Source organism: Pipra filicauda, unplaced genomic scaffold (genome assembly GCF_003945595.2).
Source record: "Pipra filicauda isolate LSUMZ 115617 unplaced genomic scaffold, ASM394559v2 scaffold49_size4853605_pilon, whole genome shotgun sequence".
Classification (NCBI taxonomy): Eukaryota; Metazoa; Chordata; class Aves; order Passeriformes; family Pipridae; genus Pipra; species Pipra filicauda.
In genome coordinates this window covers 1,833,728-1,849,914 of record NW_024104642.1, presented here as the reverse complement: position 1 = coordinate 1,849,914, position 16,187 = coordinate 1,833,728, and the positions used below count along the sequence as shown (strand labels likewise).

Below are 16,187 nucleotides of genomic sequence, written 5' to 3'. Positions count from 1 at the left end.
AATACTGCTTTCAATTCAAGTTTGACAAATACAGAATTAAGTTCAAAATTGTTTAAAAAGTTAATCACATTGATTCTTCAGTGTAGCTTTCCCACTTTGACCATTATCACTAATATTTTAAATAAGTCAGAGGAGCACTCAATTCTCAATTTTCAGTGTAATAAGGAATCGACTGTTTCCTTTTTTACTTAGACATTCTATTCAAAAAATGACTAAAAGTCATGTTGTTTGATTAGTAATCCCACACCAGTTTAATTTATTTGCATCTACTGGATCTGCAAACTGAGACATGAAAGTTAAAGAGCATGGCTAAAATATCTGCTACAAGAGAAGCTGCAGCATCCCATTTCAAATACTGTTAGATTAACAGTACTTTGAGAGGAAAACTACAAAAACATCCAAACAAACAGACAAAAAACAAAGGACACCAACACATAGCACTCTTTGCTCTTTCTGTTTAGAGAAAATGTTCTGCAGGGAATGTATAACTTGTCTTCTATTTTGGATGCAGAGCAGAATGATAATTATAAAAGTATTTCAACTACAAAACTTCTCCACCATTATTTCCAAAAAACATGCAAGTTTCCCAGTCAAACCAAACACTTGCCTTGAGCTCACTGAACTCTGATATTGCTCCTTACAGCTGCTAGTCAACAGACTGTCAGACTCCTATCACTCCTAAATGTTTCTGGAAACTAAGGAAATGAGCTAATTTTAGTTTCTTCTTTTGCTACATGACAACTGCTTGTCATCATTCATATTTTCTATTTTCCTCCCTTTGTACATGCTACTGATGAAAAACTCCTCAAAATTTGAAATTCAGTTCTGCAATCCCATTTCAAAGTCCTCAAAGATACAGTATTTACCTTCCCTTTTTCATCTCAGCAAAGGTAAGTAGGCAAGAGGTCACTGTGTGACTCCCTTGTCTCTGTCTTTTCTGAACCATCATGAAGATGCAGATACCTTGAGAAAAACATAAACATTTGAACCGTGAGATCCTCCAGAAGTCATCCTTCAACACCCTCCTTGACAAAGGATGGCAGATTAAGATCACTTTGGCTTGGAGAGATTTTAATAAAACTCATTTTACACCTTGGTCACATGAGTACAAAAGTATTTTCAAAGTCTATTTGATTGATCTTGCACACGAGCCATGAATTTCTACCTTATTCAGGTAAGAAATTCTGAAATAGCAACCAATAATACAGGTCATACCACGCACCAGAGGAACCATAACTCAGAAAACACACATGCATTGCAAAACACTAAAGGCATTCAGCCTGCCCAACAATGTGAATCTGCATTTCTGTGTTTAAACTAGCTCAAAGTTGCAAGAGGCCATGCTGAAATTCCAAATGGAGGTACAGTGTGTTCCTTGGAGCATACACAAAGCTTCTGCCTGTGATTGTAAATGGCATTAAGGACACAAAGCTTGCATATCCTTAGCATTTCTGACAAAACGTTTTCCATTGCCCCATTCATATCTGCAAAACTGAAACTTCAAAAACTATTTGAGAGGATGCAGCCTGCTCCAAAGAGTAAACAAAGGAGGAGGGATTAGACTGATGTCTATCCGAGCTCGCTACTCAGGCTCTACACCCACTATGCACTGCAGAGCACTTGAAAATAGAACTAGCAAGAGCTAACTTCTAACTTTCACCATGGCGAAGTCAGACAACCTCCTCCTTCAGTACCCAGCAATTCTGACAGTAAAGAGGAATCCAATCATGGAACCAGGATGCTGAGAGAGACAGAACATCTACTAAATTTATTTTTAAAAATCAAGACACTGTTCCATTGGAAGGGACCTTAGGAGAACACTTAAATGCTTCATCTTGAAAGAGACTTTCATCATCCTTTTGATGGACATACAAGTTGTTTCCAATTAGATTATTTCACAGCCTTACAAAGATTCTCATTCATGATACTGAATGTAATACACAGTAAAAATTCAGGGTTAAAATATGGGTTATAACTATACATGAACTCAGCTACAATGTTATAACACCTCAAACAATAAATCTTCTAAGGACTTGGAAGCTCTTGACAAGGAAGCTACATAGCAAGTTATCCAGTGTTCAATGGTCTGTTTACAATAACTGATTTTCCTTTTTGTTTTCAACTTGGATCTCAATCAGAACACCCATCAAGATTAGTACCATCCCAGAGAATGCCAGTTGTGGGGGGGTTCTTTGTTTGTTTTTTGGGTTTTTTTTGGCAGGGGGGAGAGGTTGTTGATTGGTTGGTTTGATTTTCTCCAACATGTACTTGGAGTTTCATCACGCTGTTAGACAACCATTTCTGCACCTTTCTTTTGCCTTTCATTGTCCTGGTCCCCAAGTATCCTTTCCCGATATTCTACCCTGTCAGCAGCAAATCCATTACCAAGACATCTTTCGTGTTTCCTTCTGTGTCACTTTCTTCTCAGATACTGAAGCAGCATTTCTCAAGGGCACTCCAATCAAAAAGGCAGGTACAAGGATTAGATTTACACCAGAAGAATAAGAACTACTCAAAAGTTCCTTCTTTTTAAATGTAATAGGAACTGTGGAAAGTACCAGATTGCCTTCCAGACAGTTTGTTTCAGGACAGCATATCTGTTATGTAAGAAGCTCCGAAACAGCAAAACCTGAGTGGTGGGATGATGTTTCATGATACATTTCTAGCAAAACTTTCAGAACTATATATTTATCTCAATACAGAACAAAAGCAAAGCGTAGGAGCTCTGCAAATGCATTATGCTTTCACCCCCTTACATAACTTTGAAGTTCTCTTAAAAAAACATACTCAAACTCAACTACTTGTTGCTAAGCTTCCAGAGGATACATAAATCATGTATTAAGATCTTCAGCTACATAGAGTGAATATATGAACATTTCTTTAATTTACCAAATGGCCAATTTCTATCTCAGTCTGGTTTCATTAGATGAAATTTTCTGAAAACATATTTGAAATCTAAAAGAAATTTAGAAATATCTCAAAATAGAGAATGACAACAGGGTATGACAGGAAGGAAAAAATATCAAAACCCATCAAAATACTAAGACTTGCAACATTCAGGGAGGTGGCACTACTGAGCCAAAACAAGTCTGGAGGACTGCAGACTCACATCACATCGCAAATCTAAAAAACTCACATTGATAGATGCTGACAGAGAAACTTTCCAGAGCAGACCAGGATGCTGCTCATTCACAGCCATAAAGCAGCTTTGCCAGTAGAAAACTTCCACCAGCTCTGTGCCTCCACTGGAATGCTCTGTTGACTTATCTTTAGCAAAAGCTCATCAACTGTAAAACAAGCCTGGGCTTTTGAATCACAAAGTAAAACTGAATGTAAAGTAAATATTCAACAAAAATAAGAACTTTGAAGTTTTAAAAATTACATTGAAGCCAGTGCCAGTAATGGTACAAATCAATTTGTTTTGCAGATAAATTTCCCCTTCCACCTCACACGATCCCTCTTCCTTCCAACTCTGAAGAATCAAATTTGTGAAAGGCCATCTAGCTACGCTAGACATGATTTTAATCATGAAGACAGACGGAAAGTAGAAACCACATGCGAAGAAGTATCAAATACTACAGTTTTTATCTAAGGTCTGCTGTTCCATGTCATCATACAAGAAATATTAAGCAAAACAGACAGCTCCATATACTTGCATTTAACACTAGTAAAATTATTGCAGTATCTCAAGTGACAGACTCAGAATTTTGAAGCCTTAAACTAAAAGAAAATTTAATCTTGCCTAGAGGCTGTTGGACACTATTTACTTGGGATTGACATTTATGTTTAAAAAGAGACTGGAAAAAACTAAGAGAATGTAAGCTCAACAAACAAGATATCATGTGTATTTTTTCATTGTGTTTGTAAGTCTAAAGTATTCTCTACTATAAAAAAATTTCAGAAAAAATATTCAAGTGTTGACATTTTCAGAAATGTGTTTTTAAAACAAAGCATCAAGTTACTTTATACAAAGTTTACAGTTCACAATGCACCCTGGCACTTTTTTAAACATATGGAACAGTATCTTCATAAACACGTGCAGAGATAAGCATGCCATTCCAGCCACAGCAGCTGCTTTGATTCATGTTTATGAAATGCTTAAAATTCTTGGAGTATACATACACTGCAAAAAGAAGAGGCAGTGACACCACGAATCCCAGTCAGTCACTACTAGCCTGCTATCTGTGCTGTTACTAAAGGTGAAGAGGCAGCAGCACAGGCTTGGTCAGGGCTAGCATCTAACAAGTAGGTCATAAGCACTTAACCTGTTGCTAGTGCACCGTGAGCCTCTTCGCACCCATATCCAGCACCATCATAATCATTCATTAACACAAGCACCCAGCAATGCTTCAGACACACCTTTCTGCTGCTGTGCTGAATGATGTACCCCAAAGTAAGTCCTGTAACACTACTAAACACCAAAATATATTCATGGCTATCTGTCAAAACAGTAGTTGTGGTGTAAATTTCTGCCCTGAGTTATAACACTTCTTAAATAGCAAATAAGCCACTACAGGACAATAAGCCATTAAGGACTTCATGAGGGTCTGTTAAAGTACAGATTTCCCTATAGTGATCTATGTAAAATGAGACAGAACATTCAGATTAACTCCTAGTGAAAAAGTTACACCTTACAAGCCACTAATTTCACATTATCCAAAAATGATGTAGGAGTATTTGGTAAGCATGTACACGCTTGAGGATGTCTCTGTTTAGGATGTAACAAAATGTCAAATGAAGGGTGCGGCTGATGACTAAAGAATATATTAGTTCAGGATATGGTTAGGAATTTGTAGATGTTTTGATGGCTGAGGGTTGGGTTTTTTAATTATTACTTTTAGATTAAAAGGCAACTATCAAAAATAAAAGCCAGAACTGCAGAGGATAACACTAACCAAGCACAAGAAGGCATTGATTCACTTTTCACCCCAAACGAGAAATTACACAAAAGGACACCCTCCCCTGGCATAGAAAACAGCTTATTTAACTCCTACTTTTCATCAACATGGATATCTTGAGCTCAAGTCATTGATTTTCAGTTCCTGTCAGCAATGCATTTTTCTGATCGACCTTCATACTCTAAATTGTTAACTTACCTCCATCACCCTGCCTTGAACACTCATCTCATGCTTCACACAGAAGGACCATAAAGGCACACACAATCAACCCATGCTCCATCAAACCTCAAACTCTGATGAACAATTTCATATGAACATACAAAGTCAGATACTAACTAGAAAAACTTATATCCCTTTTATGGTCTCTTGTAAAAAGACACAGCAACATTATTTCTGGGTGATGGGGCAACTGTTTTAGTTAACTAGTTACTTTGGGTCACAAGTTAACTCGATAGTTGAGTCCTGTGGTGCACATCACTGCAACGCAGGGACCATGTCTTTGTAGGTTGCACTCACTGTCTCCAGCCAATATTTTCACACTTCCTTAAAGAGCCTTCTCCACACTGCCATCAGTACCAGACATGCTCACAAAATACAAGGAATCAAGCAGTCAGAGAAGTTACTCAGTTAAGCACAGCGTCTGCGCAGCCCTGCTGCAGCAGTAGGCATTTTGCTACAGCAGGCAGTAATTGTTTCCATTAATAGATTCAAACCATGCCCAGGAGAGGCCAAATAAGAAAAGGCACTGCACAACTTTCCCACCAAGGACAGTCTCCCCATGCAAGAGACACTGGCACCACAGCCAGAGGCAGCTACCACTGGTGCTGCTCAGTCTGCACCCAGCTATAGAGGAATGCTCAAATCTGATAATGTCTCAAACACAATAGTAACAAGCGCGTTCGCCAATTTAAAGATTTAGCTCTAATCTTATTACTAGAAGTACCACCATGCTGAATCCCTGAGCAGCAGATGCCTGCTTGCACATGCTGCACTGAAGGCCCGATCAGACCAAAAAGGGATTGGCTTTGCCCCCGAAACTTTGTGCCAAGATTGACACTCCAGCTCTGTGTCGTACTCAGACCTGCATGGAAGGGCACCTGGTATGTGCTGCTCCTCAAGTTCTCAAGTTCTGCAGAACAGGGACTTCCTAAGCACTTCCTGAAGTATTTTGAATCTAATCCACACCTCGATCACATGTTTATAAGCATCATTTAACTGTAAATTTGTTAACCATTAAATTACAGCGAATCTAAGTCCGGAATCTTACCATACTCACATTTAATAAACATACTAGATGCACAACAGAGCAAAAAATCTTGTTTTCAAAACAAGAAATCTGTATCTATTTACACTAAAGAGGAAAGGATGAGAAAATAAAATTTTGCCTTTAGTGCTACCATCCCCCCAAAAAAGGATAAAAATCCCTCCACATTCTAAGAGAGCTATAATTTTTTTAAATTCATAATTCATTTCAATAGACAACATATTCAATGTGTATTGACTAGTAATCCAGACCTCAAAAACACCTCTGGCTGCAGAAAGACACAAGTGCATGCATACCTGCCCCTTCTAAACACAGAAGCTAAACATGTCTAAAGGCCTAATCTTTTTACTCATATTTTCATATCCCACAATGAAGGCACTTCTAACACTGTAAAACAGAGAAACTGGACAAGTTTGAAGTTGAACCTCATTCCACTGTGTTCTACACAGAAATATTTGAACATAACACTCAGTAGTCCAAATGCAGAGAATGGCTACAAAACAATGATTGCCTAAACATGGTCATACCAAGCACAGTTTTCCTTCTCCCCAATCACTTTATCTATTTTTGTTCTGAAATTTTGCCAGCTAAAAACGGCTGCTTACCCACAATCCCAACAGCCTCAAACGGTAGTTTCCTCCAGCCATGACATTTACGGACCAAAGCACAAGGTCCTAACAGCTGTCTGGACTTCATAAACATGGTAAAATAATGGATGTTGCATTTACTCACAGTTCAGGCCACCTTAGGAAGAACCGAGAGCCATGCCACACAGTATTTTGGATTACAAGTTTCTGTCTCATTTTGTTTCAAATTACATGGAATTTCAGAAGAGCCATTTCAAGGAACTGCATCTACTATCCCATCTGAGGCATGAATGGATTAGAGCAATGCAAAAATAGCTCCCAAAATGACATTTTCCAACCATGCATTTCGTAATTCAAATACATTTCTTCCGCAAAGGTTCAAAGCTAACAGTTCACATCCTGAACATTGATGTCTAACAGGAAAGTTAGAGAGGTCAAAGTCAGATTACTTTTACAATTTCCTGCAAAGATAAAAGTCACTGCCTTCTATTATTTTATGTTCCACCTCAGACAGGTGATAATTTGAGGTATACACTTCAAATACATGATTTTGTCGATCATTCCTTCAGATATGGAGAAAATTATCAGCTGTCCTGTTTCAGCTTCTAGAAGTTTCAGTTTGAAAAAGTTACCATTAACAGAAACACGTAACCTCACCCTCCAATAGCGCTCTTCTCTCATCCTTGATGCTACTCAAAGCAACGTATCAAAAATGACAAAATATCACAGGAAGGACTACGTACTAAAGACCATCCAAAGTCATGTTTTCTCCAAAGCAGGGGGAGCAACAGCTGTTTTCTGGAAACAAGAGTTCTAGGACAAGCTGCCTAGGGATGAAATCTGTGCTTCAGATATTAATCTTTGAAAGTGTTATGACCTACAAAAACTAGATAGACACACACAGACACATGTGTTCCTAGCTATTTATTTTATTATAGAGCTTCAACCCACACACACACACACAAAAAGCCCCCATATACTCTGTAATCTTTAGTAATTTAAAACTATAGGAAGAGTTTTACTTAATGAGAATTGGGCCTTGGTGCTACTTGTCTTATCAAGATGAGGATGGAAGAGGACAGAACAAGCAAGTCACAACAGTTGGGTTTTTTTAAAGAGTTAAGACAGCCAAGAAAGATACTTTCAGAGAGGAGTGGAGATTTGAAGTTCAACTCTACAATCTGAGGACTTCTTTCTTGTTTTCTGCACTGAATTTTTCAATAAGGCAAAATATGCACCAGGCTACTGAGCTCTAATGGAATAAATTGCCCAATAGACGAATTTGTGTTTCAGTTAAAACTACAGATGAAATAGCACTTCAGTTCTACTGTCTCCATAGTTCCTTGTTTATTTCTGTCAAGACAAATATTTTGCTTACTAAAGGAAAAATCATGTCACGAAGAACTGTTGTCAGGGAACTAAAATAAAACTTTTCAGATCCTATATATATATATATATATATCCTAAAAAGCATAGCTGAAAGGAAAGAAAGAAGGAAAGCAAAGGAGGAAAGCATATTTTAACAATCAAAACCAGAGGAGGAACCTAGCAAGGCCTCATTTGTCCTACTAAAAAAATACCATCCTTAATGTAAAGTGAGATCTTTCGTAGACATAGAGATGTGAAATTTCCATCGTAAAAAGTTACTGAAATATTTTGCAAGATTGACTGTGACTCCATACTAATTATCTCATAGTTACATTTTAACACTGCACCTTATTGCCAAGTATACAGTTGGCTTAGAAACATAATACCCATTTCTAAAAGACTATAAGTAAGAACAGGTTTTTTTTCTGGGAAGAGTGTACTTTGAGAAAGGAAACTCAGATTCCCAGGCGAAGACAGGAAAAAAAAAAACCAGAGGGTTCCCAGGAATTTTTTGGGGGGAAGAAATGGAAGTCTTAGTTTTGGGGAGGAAATGGCTTAGAGATGGGAGAGGGAACTAAAGCAACACACAAGCACACTTCAGCAGGTATAAAGGAAACTACTGCTACCAATAACAGTAAAACAAGGGTTAAAGGTATGAAGTTCAACAACGAACTTCCAAAAACATTGCCAGCACCGGAGATTATACCTGATAGCAGCTAATGAAAACCGTTCCTTTCTGAACTCTGCCTCCTATAACTTCAGTTGATAAAGATTTTCCTGTGTCTTTCAGACACAGACTGTTCAGTTTTACTGTGTTCTGGTTTTCCTCCTTCGTTAGTTTAGAACGCTGGAAGTCATGTGCCTGTGGGCAACAGCAGGCCTGCTGCTTATAAAAAGACAGAACACTTGTATCTAATAACAATTGCTATTTTGTAGCAGTGGTTGTTACGGTGTGGATGCTGTGTGGTCTAGCAGTTAGAAGATGCAGTCAGAACCCTGTTCTAATTTATGGTTACAGCTTTACCCCTAATAAGTTGGACAAATGACAGCACTGTCTGGGATTTTAGGCTTTTTACACCACTTGTAAAACTAGCATTACTTGCCAATCTAAAATCCTTTAGAACTATTCTTCATAATGCCTAGAGACTAATTATTATCATGCAACTGAACTTAAATTTAATTCAAGAATTCCTTACAGCATCGGCAAAGCTAGTAAAATCTGATTTTCCTAACTTTGGATGTTCTTCCAAGAGCAAATTTTATAATCTTATCATTATTAAAGAGTTACCTAATCTTACTTTAGAAAATTCTGTCATTACCTTTTAAATTTTAACTGAGAGAACAAAGCAAATAAAGAGCGTGGTCCTGAATTCTACTCTCCACACCCTACAGTCTCTTGGCTTCAGCTGAATTAAAAAAAGCAGCCCTGGAAACCAAATTTGCTTTAGAAGGCTACTTATTCTTATTCCAAAGTGCAATACAAACTTGTACTTCCATTCATGTAGAAAAGGGAAATTTCCATATAAAAAGATAAAACCTAAAAAGGGAAAGGTAAGATTAAACAGAATATTAGAACAATACATAGAGTAGGGAAAGACCGATTAATCACCCTAACAAATTAAATCATATTTGCAATGACATGGTTGCTCTGAAAGAAAAATCCAGTTAAGCTATATAAAAACAAGCTACACAAAGAAAACCAAAAATCCATTTGACATCCCTAACCCTGCCAAGGCATCAATCCAAGTGCAAGCAGCAGCTACTCAGCAATTCAGAGCCAGTTTATACAGACATTTTATGGTGGGTACACATAGAAGAACAGAATTCATCTCTCTTCATGAGAAATTAAACTATTTATCTTGAGTAAAAAAAACAGAAATCAGCAGTTTCAGACTGAAGAAAGCGTAAGGATTTTCACAAGGCACCAAAAAGTCCATTAAGCATCTCAACGGGTTACATACAACATCTGCCATTTAAGCAGGCACCCAAACTATACGTTTGCATTAGTGAGAGTTACTTCCAATCAGTGTTTCTGACTGTTACTTCCAATAAATCTGGCAGTTGTCTCAAACACAAGTTAACAGCCAGCCAAATTCTAGCCTCACACTGTGCTGCAAGCAGGACACCTATTACTTGCCAACACAGCTGCCGTCAGTGGGGTTGCACACAAGCATCACTGCTCATCCAGAAGGATATTGACGTAGAAACAGAAGCCAGCTCCAACCAAGAGAATCTACATACATTATACATAGTAAAGCCTGACAAACACAAGACACAGAAGCTCTCAAGAGACAGAGTCACTGAATAGTCTTACTGCAGGCCGATGTGCACAACAAGCAAAATTGACAAATTCAAGGCTCTTCATTAAACCACCTGGCTCTTAGTCTCTCAAGTCTATTGAAACAGTGATTTTTAAATCTTAATTCTGTTCTTGCTTTGTACACTCTGTGTGTATTTCGTGTTTCATACCTGTCAAATCCACTCACTTTGAAGAGTTAATGTCATTCTTATTATAGTAGTGTTTATTCAACTCCTGTTGATTGAAAAAAACCTCCATACTTTCTAAAACGGAATCATTTTTAATAAAAAAACAAGATTTCCATTTCACAGATGGGATGCTAAGACCCACAGAGACAGCATGACTTATAGATGATTACACAAAGGTCTTTGAGAGGGGTAGGAAACAAGCAAAGAACTTTCAAGACCCAGGCTGGTACTTTAACCACAACGATGGTCCTGAAGACAATGCAAGCTAGATTTAAAACAAACTGGTGTGATTACAGCTATATTCTAGGACATGGTTTAATGTGAGAAGCACCTTCCCACCTTGAACATGTAAGAATAGAGGTCTCAACCTCTTCTACTGGAAAGCTATAAAAGCTTCCTGCTTTTATAAAACACTGCCTTTGGAAAAAAGAATATTCTCACACTACCGTTTCTTCCTAACTACCATGAACTGAATCAAAAATATTCTTAAAAAAACTTAACTGGTAGGAACGTGGTAGATTTAAAATCTCTATACGATTTCACACTCCTTGGCATTAAATACATTTAACCGACCAACTTAAGTTGAGCAGTCAACAGGTAACCGAACAGATAAGAATACAACGTAACTATTCCCCTCGCACCTCCCTGTCTTTCCCCACACTCCCTCAAAGGAAAGAAATCTTTTCCTGTTCTGATCTATTTTTACAGTCTAGTGCATTGGTATTTTGGATTATTTCCAAGGGTATTCTTCACTGGGGCATCACAGCTAAATGCCAGATTTCAAAATTATTTTAGCATATTCTCATAGGCTACTTCACAGAACAACACTGAATTAATAAAGGATCGAGCAATTACAGCCTTTTCAAATGCAAATACATTAAAACCTAGTAAACAAACCTATTAAAAAAAAAGTCCATCACTAGCATAAAAATCAGATTCTGCTTCTTGCTCCCCCAAAGGTTACATCAAGTTGGTGGCAGCCTGCACTCAAGGAAAATTTCTGAAAACAGCACACACCGTCTAAGTCCTTACCTACTCAACAGCTTATTTTTTGAGCAGTCAATCAACAATCAACTTCTAAACCTGGGAGGCCAACAGGGATCTTCTGTCTCCACACTGGGTACGTCCGACCCCGCCAGGAAGCCAGGTAAAGAACCGATCCCTCCTTCACAGGGATGCAAGCCCAAGGCAGCGACCCCCGGCCAGCGCTCGCCCCTCGCCCGCTCCTCCCCACCCACCGCAAACCCCGAAAGGCACCGAGCGAGACCCCCGGGACCCCGCCGCTGCCCTGACAAAGCCGGGCGAGGCGTCTGCGAGGGCGAGGCGGAGGAGCTGGGGCTTGGTTTTCACTCGGGCACGGCGACTCGGGCTTTTACCTTTCTCCCTGCTTGGTGTTGGAAGGCGGAGGGTGAAGCACAGTCTGGTTCCCTTCCATCTCCACGATGCACTTGGTATTCAGGTCCAGCTCTGCAAGGCGACACGGAGGGGGGGCTGTACCCAGGGCGAGCGTACCCCCGCTTCTCCCGGCACGCCGGGGCAGCTCGGCCCCCGCCGGGTCCCCCTCGGAGCGAGCGACGGCGGGGGCTCGTCCCGCCGCCAGCCTGGGGGAGAACGCGGGGGGACGCCCCCTCCCCGCACCCCGCTGTGCCCCCAGACTCCGTTTACCTCTCTTGTTCATGGGCCGGACCCTGACGGCAACTTTCACCTTGGTGTCCGACATCTTCCCCGCTCCCGGGAGCGGCGGGCGGGCGGCCCCGCTCAGCGCCGGCGGCGGCAGCGACACGGCGGAGCGCCACCGGCCATGCCGGGCCGGGGCGAGGGCGGAGGGCCGGGGCAGGCGGGGAAGGCGAGAGAGGGAGGGAGGCAGGGAGAAGAGGAGGAGGAGGGAGCGGCGCCGGGGAGGGCGGTGGCGGTGCAGCCCCAGCCGCCTCCTTGCTCAGCCGCGGCCCGCACCGGTTCTGGCGCAGGCTGCCCACGGGTTCGTTCGCAGAGCTGCTGCTGCCGCCGCCTCCCTGCCAATCCCCACCGCCATCTTCCGCCGCCTCCTCCTCCCGCCGCGCCGCCGGGAGTGCGGGCGCCCAGGCAGGCGGCGAGAGGGCGGGGAAAGGCGGCGGCGCCGGAAAGCGACGGGAACAGCCGAGCGCCTTCGGCGCGGGGGGCGTGGGGAGACTTCCCCCCCTCCATCCTCGGACAGGCGCTGCTTCCCAGTGAGCACGCGCGGCGGGATGCGCTTTGCGCGGGAAGGTGGCGCTGGCGGGAGTGGGGATGCTGCTGCCAGGACTGTGCCCTCACCCCCTGCCCGAGAGCCACCGTCGCTCCTAGCGCAGGTGTGTGCTGTTACCACAAAGCCACCGGCTTGTCCGACTGGACACCGAGTTTCCTTGTGGCAAGGAAAGGCCCTAGAGGAAAAGCCACAAAGTGCCCCAAAACAAAATGTTGTGATGCCAGGGGATGTATTCTGACAAAAAGTGCACAACGTTAGTAAGCAATGACCTGCCTGGCACAGTCCTGGCACCAGCACGGGTGACCTGGGCAAAATGTGTGCATTGCATGGTATGGAGTCCTGGAAGCGGTGCGGCACCTCGAGGTGATGGAGCAAGGAGCCCTGCCTGGGCCTCAACCTGCCTGACACTTCCTTGGCTGTGAAGGGCTGCCTGTGAAGTGCTGGGACTACTTGTGCCATCTTGCTTTTCCACACAGCGATGGGCAACCATTGCCTAGTGCCTGCCCAAACGCCATAGGATGGAGTTGCGTCCATCTACTTGTGGTGAGTTCAGCGCTGGGATAAAGTGTTACAAACAGCAGTGCTTTACTCAGCAACCGCAAGCTCCAAGGATGGCTGACCTTCCAGTGGGCAAGCCAAGAAAGATTTTTAGTTAAAACTGCAATAGTCTTAGGATCTTGGGATAGCCTTCTTTTTGAAGTGTCCTGTTAAAACTTTTGTTTCTCCCCAGAAGTGTTTTCTTAGCTTCAGTAAAATATCTTCCAAAGAATCAAGCCTTATCATTGATGCAGCTAAATGGCAGGAATTCCAGTGCAAAAGAGCGATGTCTGTAATGTTTTCTTTAAGGAAAAGACAGGCTCAACCCCAAAAGGGATTATTCTGTCTACTCTGGGGCTAAACCAGTGTAGAGAGAATGGATTAAACAATAAATGATGAATAGATAGCTGCACTGAGAAAGAGCAGATGTCTAAAACAGAGGTGAAAGCAACAGATGGAGCTTAGAAGATTGTCTCCCTCCTGGCTGCCAGCACACCAACAAGAACACTCCTGCAAGGGGACTGAGAGGACTGTTTCTGGAGAAGGCCTGGCTGTCCCAAATGGCTACAACTTGCAGGAATGCTGAAAGGAAATGATACACAGTTAGCATGGCAAAAGAGAAAGGTTACCAAACAAAGCTGGGCATCTGGAGAACATCAACAGAAAAAGCTAGTGCATGTGGGCTTCTTGCCTCTGGAAGTAGGCATAAGAGATGAAGTTCCTTTTGAAAGGCATCATAAGCATGTGGCTCAACAAGTAAAGAAAAGGAGCGATGTTGAAATGAGACATCCTACTTATGGCTGTAGACTGCAAGAACCCAGATCAAAGTAAGCGCTGGCTCAAGACAAGGCATGAGGTCTGAAATGGCTGTGGAGAAAGGGAGTTGTTCAGTGAAACTCGGACACTGTTGGGAAGAGAAGGCGGCCAGCAGATGTAAGGGAAAATACTCCCTTCCGTTTCAATTTTCCACCTCTTAGTGGAAAAACTACATCATTGCAAGATTAAATAAAAACAATTATATTAGCTAAAGAGAAACTGAAGGAAGTCTTTATGAGATTGACTATGATTTTGGCTGTGGGAAGAGTCGTGGGAAGAAGTTTTTACAAATGTCTGGTTTAGGCTTGTGAATTATATTCCACCATTTGCAGGTACAGAAAGCTGGCCATGCAAAACTGTCTGAAAAGGCCTAGTTTGTTGTAATGCAGACTGTAGTTGTTCACTTTGTGTAAAATTCTGATTTTTTTTCTAGTGTTAGGTAATTGAAAAAAGGACTTTTGCTCCTTCATTTACATCAGCATGCCCTGAAAAACAGCTGCTAAAAATGAGGTCTTGGTTCCACCAAGGTTTTCTGCCCTCTCAAGAAAGGGCTTTTGGCAACATTTGTACCACGACCTGACAATATCTATTAGGCAGCTTGCATGTAGCAGAATGTATTTCTGGTCTCCTCTAAACCTTTGGCATTAGGGCACAATAGGAAGAGGGTAATGTTTTAGAGGCCCCATGAGATCATTAGGTAGATCAAAGAGCAATCTGTGAATTCAGGACAATGAGATGTTTCTCTTCTGGCATTGTATCTCCTCATTGAACACCATATGGAACCCTTTATGTCTCTGTCTTTGCTACCGGTAGCAACTACGGATAGATGTCTCTCACCCGTCAGAATTTGTTAGCTTGATCAGTTTACATGCGCCGTGGGAACTGGCAAGGGATACTGATGGGTCGCTCACCCCTCGGAATTAGCTGCCAGCTATCCCAGACATGCTGATGGATGGTTGGGAGATACCAGATGAGAAATGACAGCTTACTGCTTCAGCAATGATAAAAGATGAGAGCTGGAGAAAGTGGAGACTGATGGTGGGTGAGGGGAACTGAGAGGGAAACACGAGGATGAAATCATCTGAAGTCATCCTTCCCTGATTTCTTTTTCCTGTCCCTGCTTTCGTCCACCTGCTCTTTTGTTCTGGTTCTCTATCACTGAGGTCAACAGCAATTTTGGATCTTTACTAGGGCCAGGTTTGAATTTTTATCTCTTTCTTGTTTTTCATCCGTTTCATTCTTCTTTCTTGCCTTCGAGCATTTCTGTACATTTGTCCATCAATCCATCATTCAGCAAAGAACATAAAAAAAACATTGCTCCTTACTTTATTCTGCTCCTCATCTTCCTAAGGCATAACACAGATAATGTGATTTGACATGAAGGCATGTCTATGTCTTCCTATATATTCTGAGCAGGAGGATCGACAGCTCTACTTCATGACATGGAAATGGAGGAGCGGTGCTGTGCACCCAGGTTGATGCCTGAAGCCCTGATGGTGTTCCACTGACCCCCTTTCCTTAGCAAAGGACAGAGAGAAATGTCACAGAGCCTGCCAAGAATATCCATCTTGTCAGCAGCATCCCCAGCACATATCTTACCATGCATGCTGTCACTGGCACGTCTAACTTCATCTTGTGTCACAGGAGCCAGAGAGGAGAAGGAGCTGGCGGCAGCGAGAACATGGGAACCAAAGCAGTGTTTTTCTTTTGGTGTTGAAAGTGATAAAAGAAAAAGTGTTTAATTTTATAGCACCTGAAGTCCAAGAGATGCTTACTAAATTTAACCCAAGATTTGTATTTTATAAGATTGACCAAAATAAAAGTTTTCTCTGTGTTTCCAAATTTTTATTGAGTTTTCTTTAATTCAAATTAACAGAGAAAACAAACGTTTTTGTCAACCCAAACACATTACAGCATCATCCAGCTTGAAAGAGGTAAAATGAAAAAATGCAGTATAATGAAACCAACAGATATTCTTAACGTTAATAATCTAATATATTACACTT

At 41.6% G+C, this 16,187-nt stretch overlaps 1 protein-coding gene across 4 annotated transcripts in view; it reads right to left on the bottom strand.

Moving 5' to 3' along the window:
• KIF13A (kinesin family member 13A) overlaps positions 1-12,634 on the bottom strand; it is a 108,033-nt gene extending 95,399 nt beyond the window's left edge. For all 4 annotated transcript variants that reach the window (XM_027748317.2, XM_027748318.2, XM_039386667.1 and 1 more), the window contains exons 1-2: positions 12,270-12,634; positions 11,981-12,071 (exon numbers count right to left, since the gene is read on the bottom strand). In XM_027748317.2, coding sequence (XP_027604118.1) covers positions 11,981-12,071; positions 12,270-12,324 — 146 coding nt within the window. In that variant the 5' untranslated portion in view covers positions 12,325-12,634. The remainder of the gene's footprint in view (positions 1-11,980; positions 12,072-12,269) is intronic.
• Between the last annotated feature and the right edge of the window lie 3,553 nt (positions 12,635-16,187).